At 41.3% G+C, this 17,037-nt stretch overlaps 1 protein-coding gene across 17 annotated transcripts in view; it reads right to left on the minus strand.

The window, feature by feature from the left end:
- RBFOX1 (RNA binding fox-1 homolog 1) overlaps positions 1–17,037 on the minus strand; it is a 1,530,248-nt gene that overhangs the window by 106,416 nt on the left and 1,406,795 nt on the right. For all 17 annotated transcript variants that reach the window (XM_042971117.1, XM_042971116.1, XM_042971113.1 and 14 more), the window contains 2 exons: positions 9,361–9,453; positions 7,502–7,562 (listed from right to left, as the gene is read on the minus strand). In XM_042971117.1, the coding sequence (XP_042827051.1) occupies positions 7,502–7,562; positions 9,361–9,453 (154 nt within the window). The remainder of the gene's footprint in view (positions 1–7,501; positions 7,563–9,360; positions 9,454–17,037) is intronic.

Consider the following 17,037-nt stretch of genomic DNA (forward strand, 5'->3'; position numbering starts at 1 on the left):
TTTGCACACAGGCCTGTGACACACCACTCACTGAATGTTGACCCACTGATTAATTTTGATGGAACTCTCCAAGACTCTAAGTTATGCCAATGGCCTTTCATTTTCTCACAGAAACAGATTTCTCAGAGGTATCTAAGACTATCTTAAATCACGTTTCTCTCATCTGCCTTTATTTTCCTCATTTCCTTGAAACCTTCTATGTATCTATCTACCTACCTACTTACCTACTTACCTACCTGTCTATATATCCATTGATCGATCCATCCATCCATCCATCCATCATCATTTTTTATCTTTCTTCTCTCTCATCTATCTATCTATCTATCTATCTATCTATCTATCTATCTACCTACCTACCGACCTACCTATCTGTACATCCATTGATCTACCTATCTATCCATTTATCTATCCATCTATTATCATTTATCCCTATCCTCCTTCTCTCTCATGTGTTTCTATCTATCTATCTATCTATCTATCTATCTATCTATCCATCATTGATCAGCTCTTGACAAAGTTTACCTGATCTTATTTAGGCCTCCATTGTCTTCCCAAAGCAGGCTACTTAATGCCACTATCTATCTATTTACCAACTACCTACCAGTTTACCAAGTCTATTCATGGAAAAATTTCATTTAATATATAAAGGCATTCTGCCTCATCAGGAGACACATGCCATCTCCTGTCTGCAAGTATTTATTGAGGGAGGTAAATGATAGGGTCCCCTTCACAAGAAACCAGCTTGGAATCTGTGAGCCGCAAAATGAAGTGTCATGGGAGCACTAGTGCAGGTTTTGTCCTGCTCCCTGTCACTGGCCCTTCTTCCTAAACAACGCTGCTCTGCTTCCACTGTAGGGAAAACAAAGGCCTTTTTGATCCACACCACAGGCATGATAACCCGACTTCTCACCTCCCTACACCCTTGCGGCCTGCTCCTCATCAAGTCTCCCCACGTCAGCAAATGACACTTCCATCTGCTTGGTTCCTCAAAACAAAACTCTTGAAAAATAATTTCTTGATTCTCCCCTTACTCTCATATCCCACCTATAATCCACCAGAAGATCCTATTGGTTAGACTTTGAAAAGATGTTTCCATGTACTTAACGTCCATTCCTCTCCACTGCCACCATCTCATAGCACGGTTCCCTTCTCTCCAAACCAAAGGGACACTGCACTTTTAAATCTTCATAAAACCACCCAAGATCATTCTACATCAATGTAGATCATTCTAGATTATATCTACTGCTCCCTGTGCTTGGAGAGCTCTCCACAACTCCTGATAAAGTTGACCTGATGTTATGTGGGTCTCTAGTGTCTTCCCGGGGCAGACTACTCAAGGCCACCTCCTCCCCCTTCAGCTATACACCCATTCAATTTCCAGTTTTGTTTTCTGCACCCATTACCTGGGTTCATCTTTATTTTTCTTTCTTTGCTTGTTCTCAGTTGGTTTTATAACCATTCTCTTTCATTAAAATTAATGGTAAATGGGTAAACAGGACTGCTGTCCAGTGTGAATGCCCAGCACCTAAAATTGCGTTTTGCAAATGGTTGGTGTTCCATAAATATTTACTTAAGTTTTGCTCTAAAGGAACAGAAGGAATAGAGAGCTTTTTCTAATAGACTCATTCCCTTTTGGCTAGGATTCTATCTCCTTCTAACCTCCAATGACCTGCTTCCTGATGTACATCTAATAAAGAAGGACCCTGTTAGGGGTGACTGTCTTCAAGGCAGAGGAAATAAGAATACAGACCTTGAGAATCACCCTTGCTCAGACTTGCAAAGCTCATGCCGGCTTATGTAAATGTATGCAAATTGCATGCAAATAGCCTCCTAGTCTCTGTGACTCCCTCCAGTACCTGGAAGAGACCCTTGGGATAACCCTGCTGGAGACTGGAGCCTGCACTGTCAGGAAGATGGACAAAATGATCCTGGTTTTAAGTTCTCAGGCAGTCTGTACATCCTCAGGCCTTGCAAATTCAGAGATTTTGATCAAGGACATTAAACTGAACAATGAGGCTTATAACAAAAGAGAACAGCTGACAAAGCCCACTGCTCCCAGCCTCGCAGGACCCCCCATGCAAGAAGGCGATGGAGCAGAGACCAGACACAGGAGCTGTGTATACAGACCCCTCTGTGGCTGGGCCTCAAGGGGCTGCATCCAAATCAGCTAGCCCCCTCCTCAAATTTAGCTCCTCAAAGGTCATCTGCCAGCCAGCTGTAGAAAAACACTGTTAACTATGGCTGCATTAGGTGTTAAAAGGCAAGTCTGAATGCGCAAAAAAAAAAAAAAAAATCTGCGTGTGTCTTCTTTAGGGCTTTGTGGGGCTGGATATCGAAGAAACATATTCAAGAAAGCACCCTTAAATACACCACTGGGGTTTCCAGAACTGTTCCAATGTTTTCTAAAGATATCAACTGAGGATGCCAGGGACTTGGTAGTTGAAAGGGTGCATGAGGTGATACCCAAAATGAACAGTTACTTGCACATTGTGTTTGGTTCACCCGCTGTGGTGGTGGTGTTTTTTTTTTCAACATATATCCATTGCCAACGTTTAGATTTCACTAAGATACAGAATTTCTGGTTTTCTTGAAAGTTTAGTCGAAATAACCATTTTTTTGATTCAGAATCCCACACGGACAAATTTGCTAGAAGTGACCAGGGACACTCCACGTGGCCCCCAGTTAGCCACAAACATACCTGCTCCCTATTATATGCCTGGCTTTGAGGCCAAATATTAACAATCTTTTATTGTTATCCTGTCCTGTTTTTTTCTTCTAGTAGGAAACTATCTTGCTTTGCCCAGTATGGAAATGAAAGTGCAAAAAAGAATGTGAGTCTTTCAGACCTTCCCTGCTCGTCTGTTTTACCTGCTAGCCTCTGATGGCATCTGAATATTTGATCCTTAAATTAGTATGTCTATCAGGAAATTCAGCTTACTATCTACAGAAAAAAAAAAAAGATGACTACTTATTATTGAGATTATTGTGTAGTTAAATTTTTAGGGCATTTTGTACCCCTGGGACTGTGTCGAGTACTTATCTCCGTAATAAGCACAAATACCCTAGAAAGTAGGTCCCATTATAACTCAGTTCCTACTTGAGAACACTGGTGTGTGCAGAGTTTAAAAGACTCGCCTGCAGTTCAGTAGCCAGTCAAAGGCAGAGCTGATACAAAGTCTACTTCTCTCTCTATAGTCTTGGATTTTTTGGTCCAATTTCATCCTCCCTAAGCTATGTGAGGAAAAAAAAAAAAAAAAGAGCCACATCCAACACCCAGGCTTGTCCAACATCCAGAGAATCCCTGAGAATGTGGTTCTCAACTTGTTTTGCATTGCAACCATTTGGTCTGCAGTGAACACAGTGGACCCCAGCTCCTGTGTGAGGGCTGCTGTCCTTAGGGGGAGTCAACAATACAGAAGCAGCCCTGTTCCCTCTTTGCGAAGCTCTTGGATAGTGTTTGCAGATCCCTGTATGTCATCCTACAGTCTTCTCCTACATCTGAGTGCAAATGTCCTAGGAAATGGAATACCATGATGATGGGATTGTTATCTGTGTAGCAGAGCCTCGTAGCCAGGCACCTACTTGCATTTAGGGTCTGCTGTGACTCGCACTGGAAACTTTGCAGCTGCCTAAGCTCTTGTTGGACACATAACTGAAGGAATGCATGAATGTGATGGTAGCATCGACAGTGATACTTCACCATGTAAAGATGACCTCACAATGTGGTGATCCTAGGAAGGTATATTTGCCAAAGTGAAAGTTGGTGGTTTGTGACGATAAATCAGACGGCTAATATATGAATCTCACTGGTCACTTATTTTTCTCATTTCAGCATGACTTCGTGGGTCCTGACTTATCTTCTCTTCCCTGCCTCTAGCTCTACTGGGATATAAGTGACAACTAAAAGTTGTAAATACTTAAGGTGTATGACTCGTTGATTTGATATTACATATACGTTGTAAAATATGCACACAATCAAGCTAATTTACATATTCATCATTTCTCTCTTTTTCTTTCTTCTTTCTTTCTTTTTTTTTTTCTTTCTTTCTTTCTTTTCCTTCCTTCTTTCCTCCCTTCCTCCCTTCCTCCCTTCCTTCCTTTTTTGTGGTGATAATATTCCCTCTTAACATAGTCACTCTTGCTGAGGATCTGAGAGGGCCCCATATCTTTTCGGTTAAATCATGTTGCAATTTATGGGGCAGTTTATCTGTAGTGATGATACTAATGACTTGTGGACTGGACAGGCTTTGAGAACTGCTTTTCTTTGAATACCGAAAGTCACCATGGTGTCCTCTACAGAAACCAGCTGCTTTATGTAATTAGGGTTTGTATTTGTTTCTTAAGTAAATTCTGCTTGTCATGGTCCATCCACCCCTTGCATCCTGCACTCAGCCCATGTGATGGGACAAGCCTCCAAATGACCCCTTTCAGAAACATGTATGAGAAACCCACATGACTTACTGCTGGAAGCTAAGAATGCATGGCTACCTGGAATGGGATGTGGGATGTTTATGCCAACATCTGGCAGGGATTTGGGGCTGAACACTTAACAATCTTTTTGTTACTGTGGTGAGTTACCATTTGTGGGCAGTTCTGTAAATGATGGAGGGAAAGCAATGTAACAAGATTTTGTTCATAATAAAAGAGAAAGACTTCACTAATGACTTCATCTCTTCTTTAAAATAGGGATAAGTATGTCCTCTTTAGAGGATTTCACGTGGGCCCAGTGCATTTAAAATGCTTAACAGAATGTCATACAGTCAGTGTTCCAGAGATGTTGGCTATTAATGACTGAGGTTTTTTTTTTTTTCTTTAACCGTTTATTTATTATTGAAAGACAGAGAGAGACAGAGCATGAGCGTGGGAGGGGCAGAGAGAGGGGAAGACACAGAATCCGAAGCGGGCTCCAGGCCCTGAGCTGTCAGCACAGAGCCCAACGCGGGGCTCAAACTCACGAACCACGAGTTCATGACCTGAGCCAAAATCGGACGTTTAACCGACTGAGCCACCCAGGTGTCCCTTAATGACTGAGTTTTGAATTGTGTCCCCACATTCCACGGGGCCAGTTTTCAACCCCCAGGTGGGACACAGATCAATAACTCTTTAAAATAAATATGCATCCATATGGCTTACAGAATAACATTTGGCTTCCCTTGCTTCATTTTCTCACGTGAACAGTACACCTGACCACCTCTGCACATGCGTGACAGTGGTCGTCTAAGCACGTGTGCATGCACACACACATACGCACATAGTTGCTACTTCATAATTTAAGGAAATGGCCAATAGTCGGGTCAATGTCATCTCATATTAACTCTGGCAAGTTGCAGAGTTTTTTCTTTTTACCCAAGTAGAAAGGCTTCATGACATACAAATCAGAAGTTTACTTCATTTCAGCACTGGACATTCAGAGTCTGTTGTGGAAATTTTCTATTCCCTTTCAGGCCATGTCTCGGATGTTGTTGCAGCTAGAAACCGGGTCAGCAGAATAGATAAATCCTCTGGTCTTTCAAGTTAGAACCCTGTTAAACTGACAGTATTTCTCTGTGTAATGGGCCCCCTTTAAAAATAGGAATGGACTGACTTAGCCAAATTGGTAGCCATTGGCACAAGACAAAGAAAACCAAACCGAAACTAACAAATGCTAATACTACCGTTTTTAACAACAGAAACAAAAAAATGGGGCGCCTGGGTGGCTCAGTCGGTTAAGTGTCTGACTTCAGCTCAGGTCATGATCTCGCAGTTTATTAGTTCAAGCCCCGTGTCGGGCTTTGTGCTGACAGCTCATAGCCTAGAGCCTGCTTTAGATTCTGTCTCATTCTCTCTCTCGTCTTCCCACTTGTGCTCTGTCTCTCTCTGTCTCTCAAAATTAAATAAATGTAAAAAAATTTTTTTTAAATAATTAAATGTCAATCAGTATGGAAGGTAAGACTAAACCCATATATCCATTTCATGGAATCTTATGTAACCACTAAAAAGAATGGGTTTGGTCTGTGTATTAACATCAAACGAACTCCATATTGATTTATAAAAGCCAATTAAAAATGATGTGCACACCATGACATAATTTATATGAAAAGCACATACACAATACTGTGAATACTATAAATACATATACATGCATAAAAAAGCAAAGTTAAAGTACACACAATAATCTAATGGTGGTGTTCTCCGAGGGGGAACTAGAATACCAAGCTGGTAGTGGCATTATTCAAAATATATTTACCTTTTCCTTTAATGTTTCTTTCTCATTTTTTCTTTTTTTTTTAAAAATGAGTCTGCATTTCCATGTTGCACATGTAATTAAGAAGTTAAAAATGGAAAATATCATTCCTTTATCACAGTAATAAAACTATATTATTTTTTAAAAACCTACAAAACAAAGGAAAAATATCTTCCAGTCTTATAATTCAACTCAACCGTGAGCATTTTGACGTAATGCCTTCCATAGTGTAGTTGAAATCATGCTATACCTTTTCATTAAGAAAAAATTTCATTCATCAGGAAGCCCTGTATCTTCCTTATCTTGCTCATTTTAGTGGGTATAATGTTCCACTGAGTGGTTATAATTAAACCTACTGTATTACATTCATACCTAGCTTTTTGGCACAATTAAGCATGTGATTAGCATACCGGCAGCTTCCCCTGTCCCCCATATATATCTTAAGAGAGATGTATTCTGAGAAGGATTACAGAATCAAAATGGTGGAACTTTTCAATTCTTGTACAGATGCGAGATCTTATTATGAGGAATTCTGAGACAGCTTCTTGGTTAGTGCGAGTAGAGATACGTTGTCCTGAAGGGGTCTGCAGTATACAGCAACATCTATATCTGTCCCCAAACAGCACTGGGCAACCCAGAGAAACAGAAAAACCGCACTCATGCTATGGAGCTCAGCAGGAAGCACCCTCCAAGCCATTTAAAATCCTAATATCTCCAGAGCAGACTCAATGCCAGAACCAAATTCTGCTGTCCCTCTTCCAGAAATGACTAAGGATCGACAAGGAGGTTGGGGGGGGGGGGGCGGGGGAGGAAACAAACCAAACCTCCATTCTCCCTCAACTTACTATAATAACAGCAAATTAAGTGACCCAGGTAACCCTGAATAATTACTGTATCTCACCCCAAATGGGAGTTATTCTAGAGGGACTGGAGGAAGGGCATGTACGCTCTACCCGAAAACGAAACTTGCCTCTGCCCTGAAATGATCTTGTTTAAAGAATGATTATTGAAGTCTCACTGACAGACGGTGTCACAATAGCTCCACGGGGACTACGTGGCGATCGGACAACTCTGTCCCTGCCTCAGTGCTCACCCGGATATGTGTTGTCCCTGAAAAGTATCTGATCAATGCAGGTGGTTCACTGTAGCAGGTCAGCAGTTAGGGCACGGGAGCCACTGTGAGGCTACTGTGGCTTGTTGAAACATATCCCCCGGTTACATCATTGGATAGATTCAGAGGTAGAGATGATTGCTTGTTGAAGGCCAATCTCTACTTACCATTTGTATAAGGGTTGACAGTCTTTTTATTTGTCATTACGCGTGCTGTGGCATTATTTACCTACGTACATAGAAAACTCAAATGAGCACAAATGCTAGGACTGGCCCACAGTTCAATTAGTTGCATGCATTATGACTGTGATTATTTATTTAAAAAAAAAAAACTAAAATGCATTTTAATTTATAAAAGGCAGTAGATGCATAACAAAATCATACATTTTTATAATTACATTTACTTCATAACCATTTTAACTTACAAATCATTTCAATAAAGCAATGTCATATCATTTAAAAGTTTAATAAGGAGACAGTAAAAGCAAATTAAAAGGAACTGCATAATTGAAGATTGAAAAGCATGCATGTACTCCATGGTAACACAGAAACAATAAATATTTTTAAACACAAAATAAAATTCATATGAAGGAACATGCAGTGGAGTAGAAGGGGGAAGAGACAAGGTACAAGGGAACATAAATGTCAAAAAACAAAAAACAAAAAAAAAAAAGAAAAGAAAAAAAGGGACAAACAAGATTTAGCCGTGTGCAACACTTTAGGAAGGAAGAACCATCGGGGAAGCAACATCTAGCATTCAACACTAGGAACAAGAGCCTTTGACATAGCAAGAATTAACAAGATCATTCAAGCTTGAAAGTCACAGCTAACAAAAGGATAAAAGAGGGTGCATCGTTTAACACAATATGGAGTTAACAATCTGAGTAAGATGTGCACTGTCATATCCCAATCCAATCAGTGCCTCCCAGGCTCGCTTAGAACGTACACTCAATTACAGGCGTACCGGTACCCAAAAAAATAGAGCATCAAGAAAACTTAATACGACAAGTCAAAAAAATCCACGTGGTATATATATGTATATAGATAATCAGCACTAAATACGTCAAGCGGCAGATGGACTTCACCACTTACCATTCACCACCATCGCCAGCATGGGTTTGTATACAGTTACCATGGTTACTGAGAGTTTGGTGAGGGGCCTAAGCGTTATCGTCGAGGGGGGGGAAAATGAAAGGCAAAATATGCAACATCTTACTCCAAAGACTAAAGCATTTTTAACTGGTTTTTTTTTTTTTTAAGTTTTAACAAATATAACCCTGTGGCCAGGTTGAGGGAGATCCAGTGGTAGAAAGAGTAGATTCTGAGTATCGAAATTTTAGCATTTTTTAATATTTATTCTTTTTTTTTTTTTTCAGTGAAAAGGGGCCAGATATTGAACAGGAAATCCTGTTGGTTAATCACTCTATTATCAAAATGATACAAAGATTCCAACTGGCTTGTTAAAAAAAAAAAAAAAAATGAAAGGCTCAGTGACAAAGACCTCTCATTTAAAAAAAACAAAAGAAAACAAAAAACAATTGTACATTCAAATGCTACTGCTTTCACCATTTGGCTCAATTTGGACACCACTGTGGATCCCTCGTCAACCCTGCAGTGGAAAGAGAAAAGAAAAGAAAAAAAAAAAAGGAAAAAAAGAAAAAAAAAAAGAAACTGCTCTGTATTTTGTCTGGTTTTGCACTCTGTCTCCCCTGGCTGGGAATCTATTGCACCCATTAATGATAAAACACAGAAAATTAAAAAAAAAAAAAAAAGTTCCGATTAACCTTTCCTTTGTCTCCCTTATTGCCATTCACCTTTTCATCAGTAATAAGAATGACAGGATAAAGTAAAATTTAAAAAAAAAAAGTAAGGCCAGTTTTCCTTTTTATATATAAATATATATATATATAAACAGTGAGAAGGGAACAGGGTCACATACAACACACGGTGATGCATCTGGCACGACGAATGAGCGCGAAGCAGACATTTATGAAAAAGATGAAAAGGAAAATATTTTGGACATGCACCTCGATTTTACGGCCCTCTACCACGGTGCCGTGTAATTTCTCCCTCGCCCTGTCCGCATCGGCACTATTTTCGAAAGTTACGAAACCAAATCCCTGCATGCAGGAGGGAAAAGGGAAAACAACATGCAGATTATTATTCCAGTCAACGACCACTGCGGAACGTTCTCTCGCTTTAAGTTCTATTGCTTGTCCTGGCTTCAGTTCTGTAACATGCAAATTAGAGAAATTATAAGGATACGAAGGTGTGCAATAAGTAAGCGACACATGTGAACGAGATTTTTTTTTCTGTCACCCGTGATCTGTAACCCCCTGAAGAATTCAAAGAAGGATACCAAAGATACCTCTCTACATGACACTACAGAAGAAAATAACTCTAACAGAAAGGAAATGAGATCCAAATCAATTTACAGTGTCTTCACAGAGAAGAAAATGAAATAACGGGGGGGGGGGGGGGGAGGAAAAAAGGAACCGCTTTCTGGACATGCAAATTAAGAATAAAATAAAATAAAACGTGTGCACGAAATTCAACAATGAATGCCAAAATCTTCTAACATTGCCTACAGAGTCATGCCGTGTGGTTTTAAGAACATCTCTCGTTCATGCAGTTTTAGGGTTATTCAAATTTGTCAAGTTTACAGCCTTTACTTCTCAAAAATAAAAATTAGAAGCCTAAAAAAAAGGAAAGACCTTTTTTTATAATAAATCTCAAACTCTTTGATCTAATAAACAAAATAATCACATGAAATGAATTGAAATAAATATCAATGGATTAATAACAATGCAAACAGTTCAAGTAACTTTTTTTGTATGAATTACCCCCACCCCGCCTCAAAAACATTTGTCCTTCTGTATCTGTTAACTTTCCAGGCTACTTCATTAACCGAAAAGGGAAATGTGTATACATATACTGTAACGTTCTAACACATTATCTTGATATTCATTTCTCAAATCAACAGGTAGAAAATAAAGAAGCTTTTGTTCATAGAATGTTATTCACGGTAACACTCTGGACACTTCCTCTCTTACTGATAGGTAACAAATTAGACTAGACCCTTTACTTCGCCACTGGCATACTTTGTTTTAATATTTCAGCCTCGAAAAACAACCCCACTAAACGTCACATTGTCAAAAGCCACCTTTTTTTCTTCACTGACACTGTTCCTAAGAAGAGTACAGAAAATATGACACATTATTTTTAAAACCCCTAAAAATATTTGTACATCTTGTTCAGAAATATACACCAACCTTTTGAAACCATTCCAATGTAAATTTGCCCAACTTGCTCTGGTTCTCACAGTGTAAACTGGGTGAGACAATGCAGTGTGTTGGGATTCCTATTTGGAACTGCGTAAACGTCAGTAAAGGGACAGCTGGTTTTAAGCTTAACTGGGTCAGTTTGATGTCCAGTCTCATTAATGAAATAGACAGTAATTATAAATAATAAGTGATCCTTAAGCAGCTGGTGCTAACGTCCAACCCCTCACTAGGTTGCTAAAGTGACTGCCAAACCTCAGGGTGTTAAGAGAGGTGTTGCCCCATGGTCTGCCTGAGTGAGAACTTTCCAACATCAATATGGGCTCATGGGTAGAAGATACCAGGTGTGGATGGTCTCAAGCTAAATTAAGTGATTATGTGACAGAACTCAATGGAAAAAAATAGAAGCAGCTTTACTTTGGAGGACTAGACTGAAGAATCTTTCATAATATTTCCCACAGTGAGGATCTGTGAGTAGGACAAGTCTGGATTATTTGATCAATATGAGACTTTATGCTCCATAACAGAAGGGCCTGCTTGGTCTCATACCCACATTAGGTGGTATGCCCACATTAGGTATCCAAATATACTGGCAAACTGATTAGTTTTGAAATGATAACCCTTCAATGGACTAAAGACACAATTTGGGGGGTTTGCTCTATTAATGGCTCTGACTCTTGGCCAGTGGGTCCCAAACTTGGTTGCACAATGAAAGAAACTGCGGAATACAGTGTATTAAGTAGATTCCTGACAGGGCTCAGAGCTACCTGATCAGAACTCCAGAGTGGAGCCCAGAAATCTGTTTGTTGAAAAAGCTACTGTGTGGTCCAGCAACTCCATTTCCATGGCCTCTGCTATCACCAGGCACCATCCAAACACAGTTTCGGTTCACTGTATGAGGTGGAATACTACGTGGCCTACTTCCAGGGAGCAGCCGATGGAGAGGCGTGAGTTTTGGAGGTGGATATCTATCTGACTTGGTTATTCGGATCCGAAGTGCAGGGGTACAGCCATTATCTTATGGCAATGTCCACTTCCTCCCCTCAAAACCTAACCACCTAGCATGCACAGAATGTCATACATCTAACAGATAAGGGCAGCGAGGACACTGGCTATAGCAGGGGCAATTCTCTCCCTAGCAAGCAAAGAAAATGCACAGTCCAAGTCTTATCAATGGGGGGTTCTGTGGCCTCATTGCTATCCGTGGGTACCAGTCATTAGCATCACAGTGCCCGGGGAAACGGAACATTCGACCCACCTGCCAAACGTCATCCCAAAGAATCACGTCATCGTGATTCTTGTCTGGCTCCAAGGCAGACGATACTGGCTCAAAATCAGCACTTTGTGCATCAGGGACACACGAAGGTGGAGATAGAAATAGGTTTAGAATCCCATGGAAAGTTCGTAAACTACAAAGCAAGTGGCTCCCTACCTTCCTAAGTTCTCCCTTTGTCTTAAAATAAGATACTAAATATATGGATTCTTATTCTTACTCTCACTTTCTGCTAAACGTCTCTCTCTCTCTCTCTCTCTGTCTGTCTTTTTCTTTAACTTGAGGTCCTCAATACCTCTTTCCTGCTGTTGAGATGACTAGTTAAGATTCTACAAAGTCAGGTTCAGAAGTGCTTATTCCAGAGACAGTCCCCAAATACCAAAGGGACTGTCCTACCTTTTCCATTGGACACTCACACCTCCCCACAGGCAAGAAGTGATACGGCCTCCCTGGGCCAGAAGATTGCCAGAATTCTCATCTGGGGGGAGATGCCAGTGACTTGGCAGTTTTTAGGTACCCTCTCGGCCAAGTGCAGGTGCTGGGTAAGTCCAAGACCAGTGCTGAGGTTACTTCTTTTCACCTACATCAGGGACAGGTTTTTATCTCAAGGAAGCCGCAATGTGGAGTTCTTAAAAACATTCTGGATATTTTTATCTCAGACTTAAAGAGGGGAAATGGAAGAAGCATGTTCTGGACTTGGCCTGAGAGCATGGGAAGGGGGTGCAGATCTCAAGCGCATGGGGCCCACAGAGCGGAGGGACATGGTCTTTGTTGCAGGAGAGGCACTGGTCCCAGGGCCACCTCAGGAGAGGGCTGGAGTGGAGAGAAGGCACAAAGCTGACTAAGAGACCTGGTAACCTGTGCACGATAACGGGGCTCCCAAGATGGGCTGCAAGGCCAGTGTGACTTGCTTATTTTAAAGCCTTTGGTGAATCTGGGGCACCAGGGCATGCCAGTCGGTTAAGCATCTGACTCTTGATTTCCACTCAGGTCACGATATCACAATTCTTGAGTTCGAGCCCCACATCAGGCTCTGTGCTGACGTCACGGGGTCTGCTTGGGATTCTGTTTCCCTCTCTCTCTAATCCCTCCCCTGCTTGCTCTCTCTCTCTCTCTCTCAAAAAAAAATAAATAGACATAAAAAAAAGTCTTTTGTGACTCGTGAATTCTGACCTTCCCATATCTCAATTATTTTTCCATTTTGGTTTTGAGGTATATGGGTAGGTGATACCTTCTTTTTGTCGTCGTCGTTGTTGTTGTTTGGGGGATACCTTCCTTTTTGTATCAATGCAAAAATAAGATTTTGTATGTTAAATCAAGGCTCTGAAGCACCCAGGACTGAAGAGTGTGCTATTGTTTTCATCTTACGTGAAAACCCAATTCCTCTAGTTGCTGGTGCAAAGACCTGTCTAGAAGAGGGGGCTGCTGATACCACACTAAAGATTCATTTTTCTGGGGGACTAAGAGTTTCACAGCTCACTTCTTCCCACTCACCTTTGCACACAGAGCTCCTTCTCCCAGGAAGACCACCTGACCTACCTCCTTCCCTTCCCTGGGAAACTCCTACTCATGAGAAAGTTCACTCGCAGCTTAAATGTCCCTTCTTCCCAGAAGCCTTACCACCCCTCACAACACAGGTCTGCCTGCTTGGCTTCTCAAGTAGCCTCTTACGTGCCATACAGCACAACCTGCAATATTGCATTTGGGTGCCCTCCCTGCCCCCCCCACCCCCGCCAACTACTCAGGAAAATCTATGAGGACAGGAAGCACTTCTGTTTCCCTTACCATGAATTCACCTGTCTTCTTGTACCTGGAAGGGAACCAGTCCTCACAGGTAGCTACGGAATCAAAGATCAGACTGTACACTTCCTACATGTATTACGCGCTAGGGGCGCCTGGGGGACTGAGTCCGTTAAGCATCCAACTCTTGGTTCTGGCTCAGGTCCTGATCTCACAGCTCATGGGTTCGAGTCCCACGTCAAGCTCCATGCCGACAGTGCACAGCCTGCTTAGGATTCTCTCTCTCCTCCTCTCTCTTCCCCTCCCCTGCCCTCTCTCTCTCTCAAAATAAATAAATAAACATTAAAAAAAGGAAGTAGCTCTATCTGGCTGTATCCCCCAAACACAATACTTTAGAGGTAAACAAAATGTTTTTAAATCTCGTAAAGGAAAAAAAAAATTAAGATCTCTGACCCCTAAATGCTATCATACTCTTATTTTCAAAGTCTGGCACGTCTTTTTAAAATGTGGTTTCCCCGTATACTTGCTACCTGTGTATACATTTATGCTCTACATTCTCAGGATAACATAGGCACTGTCTGTGTTTGTATAAGGTATATGAACATGCACACCCCCCACCCCCAAATATCCCCAACATACAGCCGTACTCACTGGGCACTGCAGGACCTGCCTCGGGGACCGTCTCCAAAGAGAATGGCCAGAAGGTGAGCTCCTAGCTCTTAAGGGCCACCCACTTCCCCTGGCTGCTTCTCCTGCACCAAATGATGAAAATGAGGTCCTCACAATGGTTCAGGTTCCTCAACTATTTAAATGGCAATGTTCCTTTAAATAGGGCCCTTTCCTGTAAAGGATGATGCCAAGGATGAAAAATGTCCTCGTGTGAGCTGCTGTCCCTATTTAGCAGGTGCCCCAAAGGACTGTCTGGATGACACTCCAGTCAGCACCTGCAAGACGGGTTGTTTCCGAGGAAGCATACCCAGCCAGAGAGGCTATTTTTGATGTCTCCTAATCAAAAGGAAAAAGCAGGTTCACAAAGTCAGTCTCTGGATGCAGCAAACTTAACTGGTCTTCATTGCTAAAGCCCCAGAGACAGGCTAATCACGGCAATGACGGGGGAAGTATTAAAAATAGTACCTCCACTGTACTTTCAAAATAGCAAACGATATTCTTCTAATGTCCCAAAACAGCTCTCAAAAGGAATTAAATAGCTTTTTCCAACGGGCAAACGTTACAAAACAAAATATAAATTAAATATAAATTTTAAAAAAGGCAGTCTTTAAAAGCAGTGGCATTACAGACTCAGGATTAGAAGGAAGTTGGCCAACATTCCGGGTCATCTTCTAGGATTTTGCCAGGAACTGAGTGAAAGGGATTAGGCTGTGTACATTTTTTGCTTTTCTTTTTATTTAAAAAATTTTTTTTTAACATTTACTCATTTTTGAGAGACAGAGTGTGAGTGGGGGGCAGAGAGAGAGGGAGACACAGACTCGGAAGCAGGCTCCGGGCTCTGAGCTGTCAGCACAGAGCCTGATGCGGGGCTCGAATTCCCAGACTGGAGATCATAATCTGAGCCGAAGTCGGACGTCTAACCGACAGAGCCACCCAGGTGCCCCTTTTCTTTTCTTTTTTTGAAGATTTTATTTTTGAGTAATCTCTACACCCAATGTGGGGCTCAAACTCACAACCCTGAGATCAATAGTCACTGGCTCGATGGACTGAGCCAGCCGGGTGCCCCTGGGCACATTTTTTCTTCAATTCTTTTTTAATGTTTATTAATTTTTGAGAGACAGAACAGAATGTGAGCGGGCAGAGAGGCAAAGAGAGAGGGAGACAGAATCCGAAGCAGGCTCCAGGCTCTGAGCTGTCAGCATGGAGCATGATACGGGGCTCAAACCCACTGACCGCAAGATCACGACCTGGGCTGAAGTCAGACACTCAACTGACTGAGCCACTCAGGCGCCCCGAGGGCACATTTTTTCTTAATGCACTTTGCATTGCAGGTATAGAAACAGCCCCTGTAATAATTTTCATACAAGAAGCAGAAAGTTAACTTACGTTTCTCCCAGACTAGAGGTCCTACCACTGATACAAGAATGACAAAAAAAAAAAAAAAAAAAAAAAAAAAAAATCCAAAATTATGGAGGAAGAAGGTCCCTGAACAAGCAGAACCAGAGAGTATAATGAATTGATTCTTTTTTTTTTTTTTCCTCATCTGGCATATTGCAACATCATTTTGGCTATGGAGAGGAGAACACTGGATTTTCTTCCCTCACGGCAATCTGCAGCATCCCATTCAGGAGGGTAAGTGTGCAGACTGCCCAGGGAATAATATATTCAAATGTTTGCTTCATGGAAGGAGGTATGCTATGCCCAAGAGAGTTGGCACTGTCCCCCTTGGAAAAAAACAGTTCTTCTCTTAACCCTCCTGGATACTGCCTTGTCCCAAGTTGCCTGTATAAGGAAAGTTATAGGGCATACAGTATCTCTGTATCTGGCAAGCGATTTGTCCCAATATCCACTTTCACAGTCTGAAGATGTAAGAAGGGAGCTTAGAATTCTGGACAGCTTGGGGACTGGCATCAGGGATTTAGAACTTTAACAACAGGCCTGGAAGGTCTCGTAAAACACAGATTGCTGGGCTCCAATTTTGAGTATCTGATTAGGGCTGGGTTGGACCCTGAGAATTTGCATTTCTAAGTAAGTTCCTAAGTCCTGCTGCTCCTGTGGGGATTGCATTTTGATGACCACTGAATGATACAGGGGATACATTGAAAGACATGGGCCTTTCCCCCCCAACCTAATGTATTTCCATGTTGAAGGGGCCTTTCCATATAACCCTCGACTTTTACTAACACTCTTACCTCTAGGAAAAGCTACTTTAAAATTGGTCTCCTATAGGGGAAAAAATTCAAAGCAATGGCAAATTGCAAAATGTGGAGTGGTGAATATACTAAGGAAAACAATTACATTCAAAAGGTTGGTGTATGTGAAATTTTCTCCCCTACAACCCAGGAAAATAACTGCACTTTATTAATACAGAATAATCACATATTTACCTGCGCATGAGACTATCAACTCACTTTTTAATATAAAGAACATAATTATCACTGAAAAACAAAAATGTAGCAACAACATTATTTTTTAAGCATGGGTAATTTTCCTCTGGAAACTTGATATATATATAAATATATATATAAATAGATAAATAGATAGGTATAAAACAGCAATTTTAAATTACCCCCCCCCCTTATACATTTACACTAAACCCAATGTATTTCCCACCATTTTGGAAACTGGAGGAGGTCTCTAAAGGAATTCCCACTAAAGTGTATTTTCACAATGTGCTAATTAAAACAGTGCAGTTGTTTTCCATTATGCATAGCAAACGTTTAAAAATAAGCTAAACAGTC

Source organism: Panthera tigris, chromosome E3, assembly GCF_018350195.1.
Source record: "Panthera tigris isolate Pti1 chromosome E3, P.tigris_Pti1_mat1.1, whole genome shotgun sequence".
In the NCBI taxonomy this organism is placed as follows: Eukaryota; Metazoa; Chordata; class Mammalia; order Carnivora; family Felidae; genus Panthera; species Panthera tigris.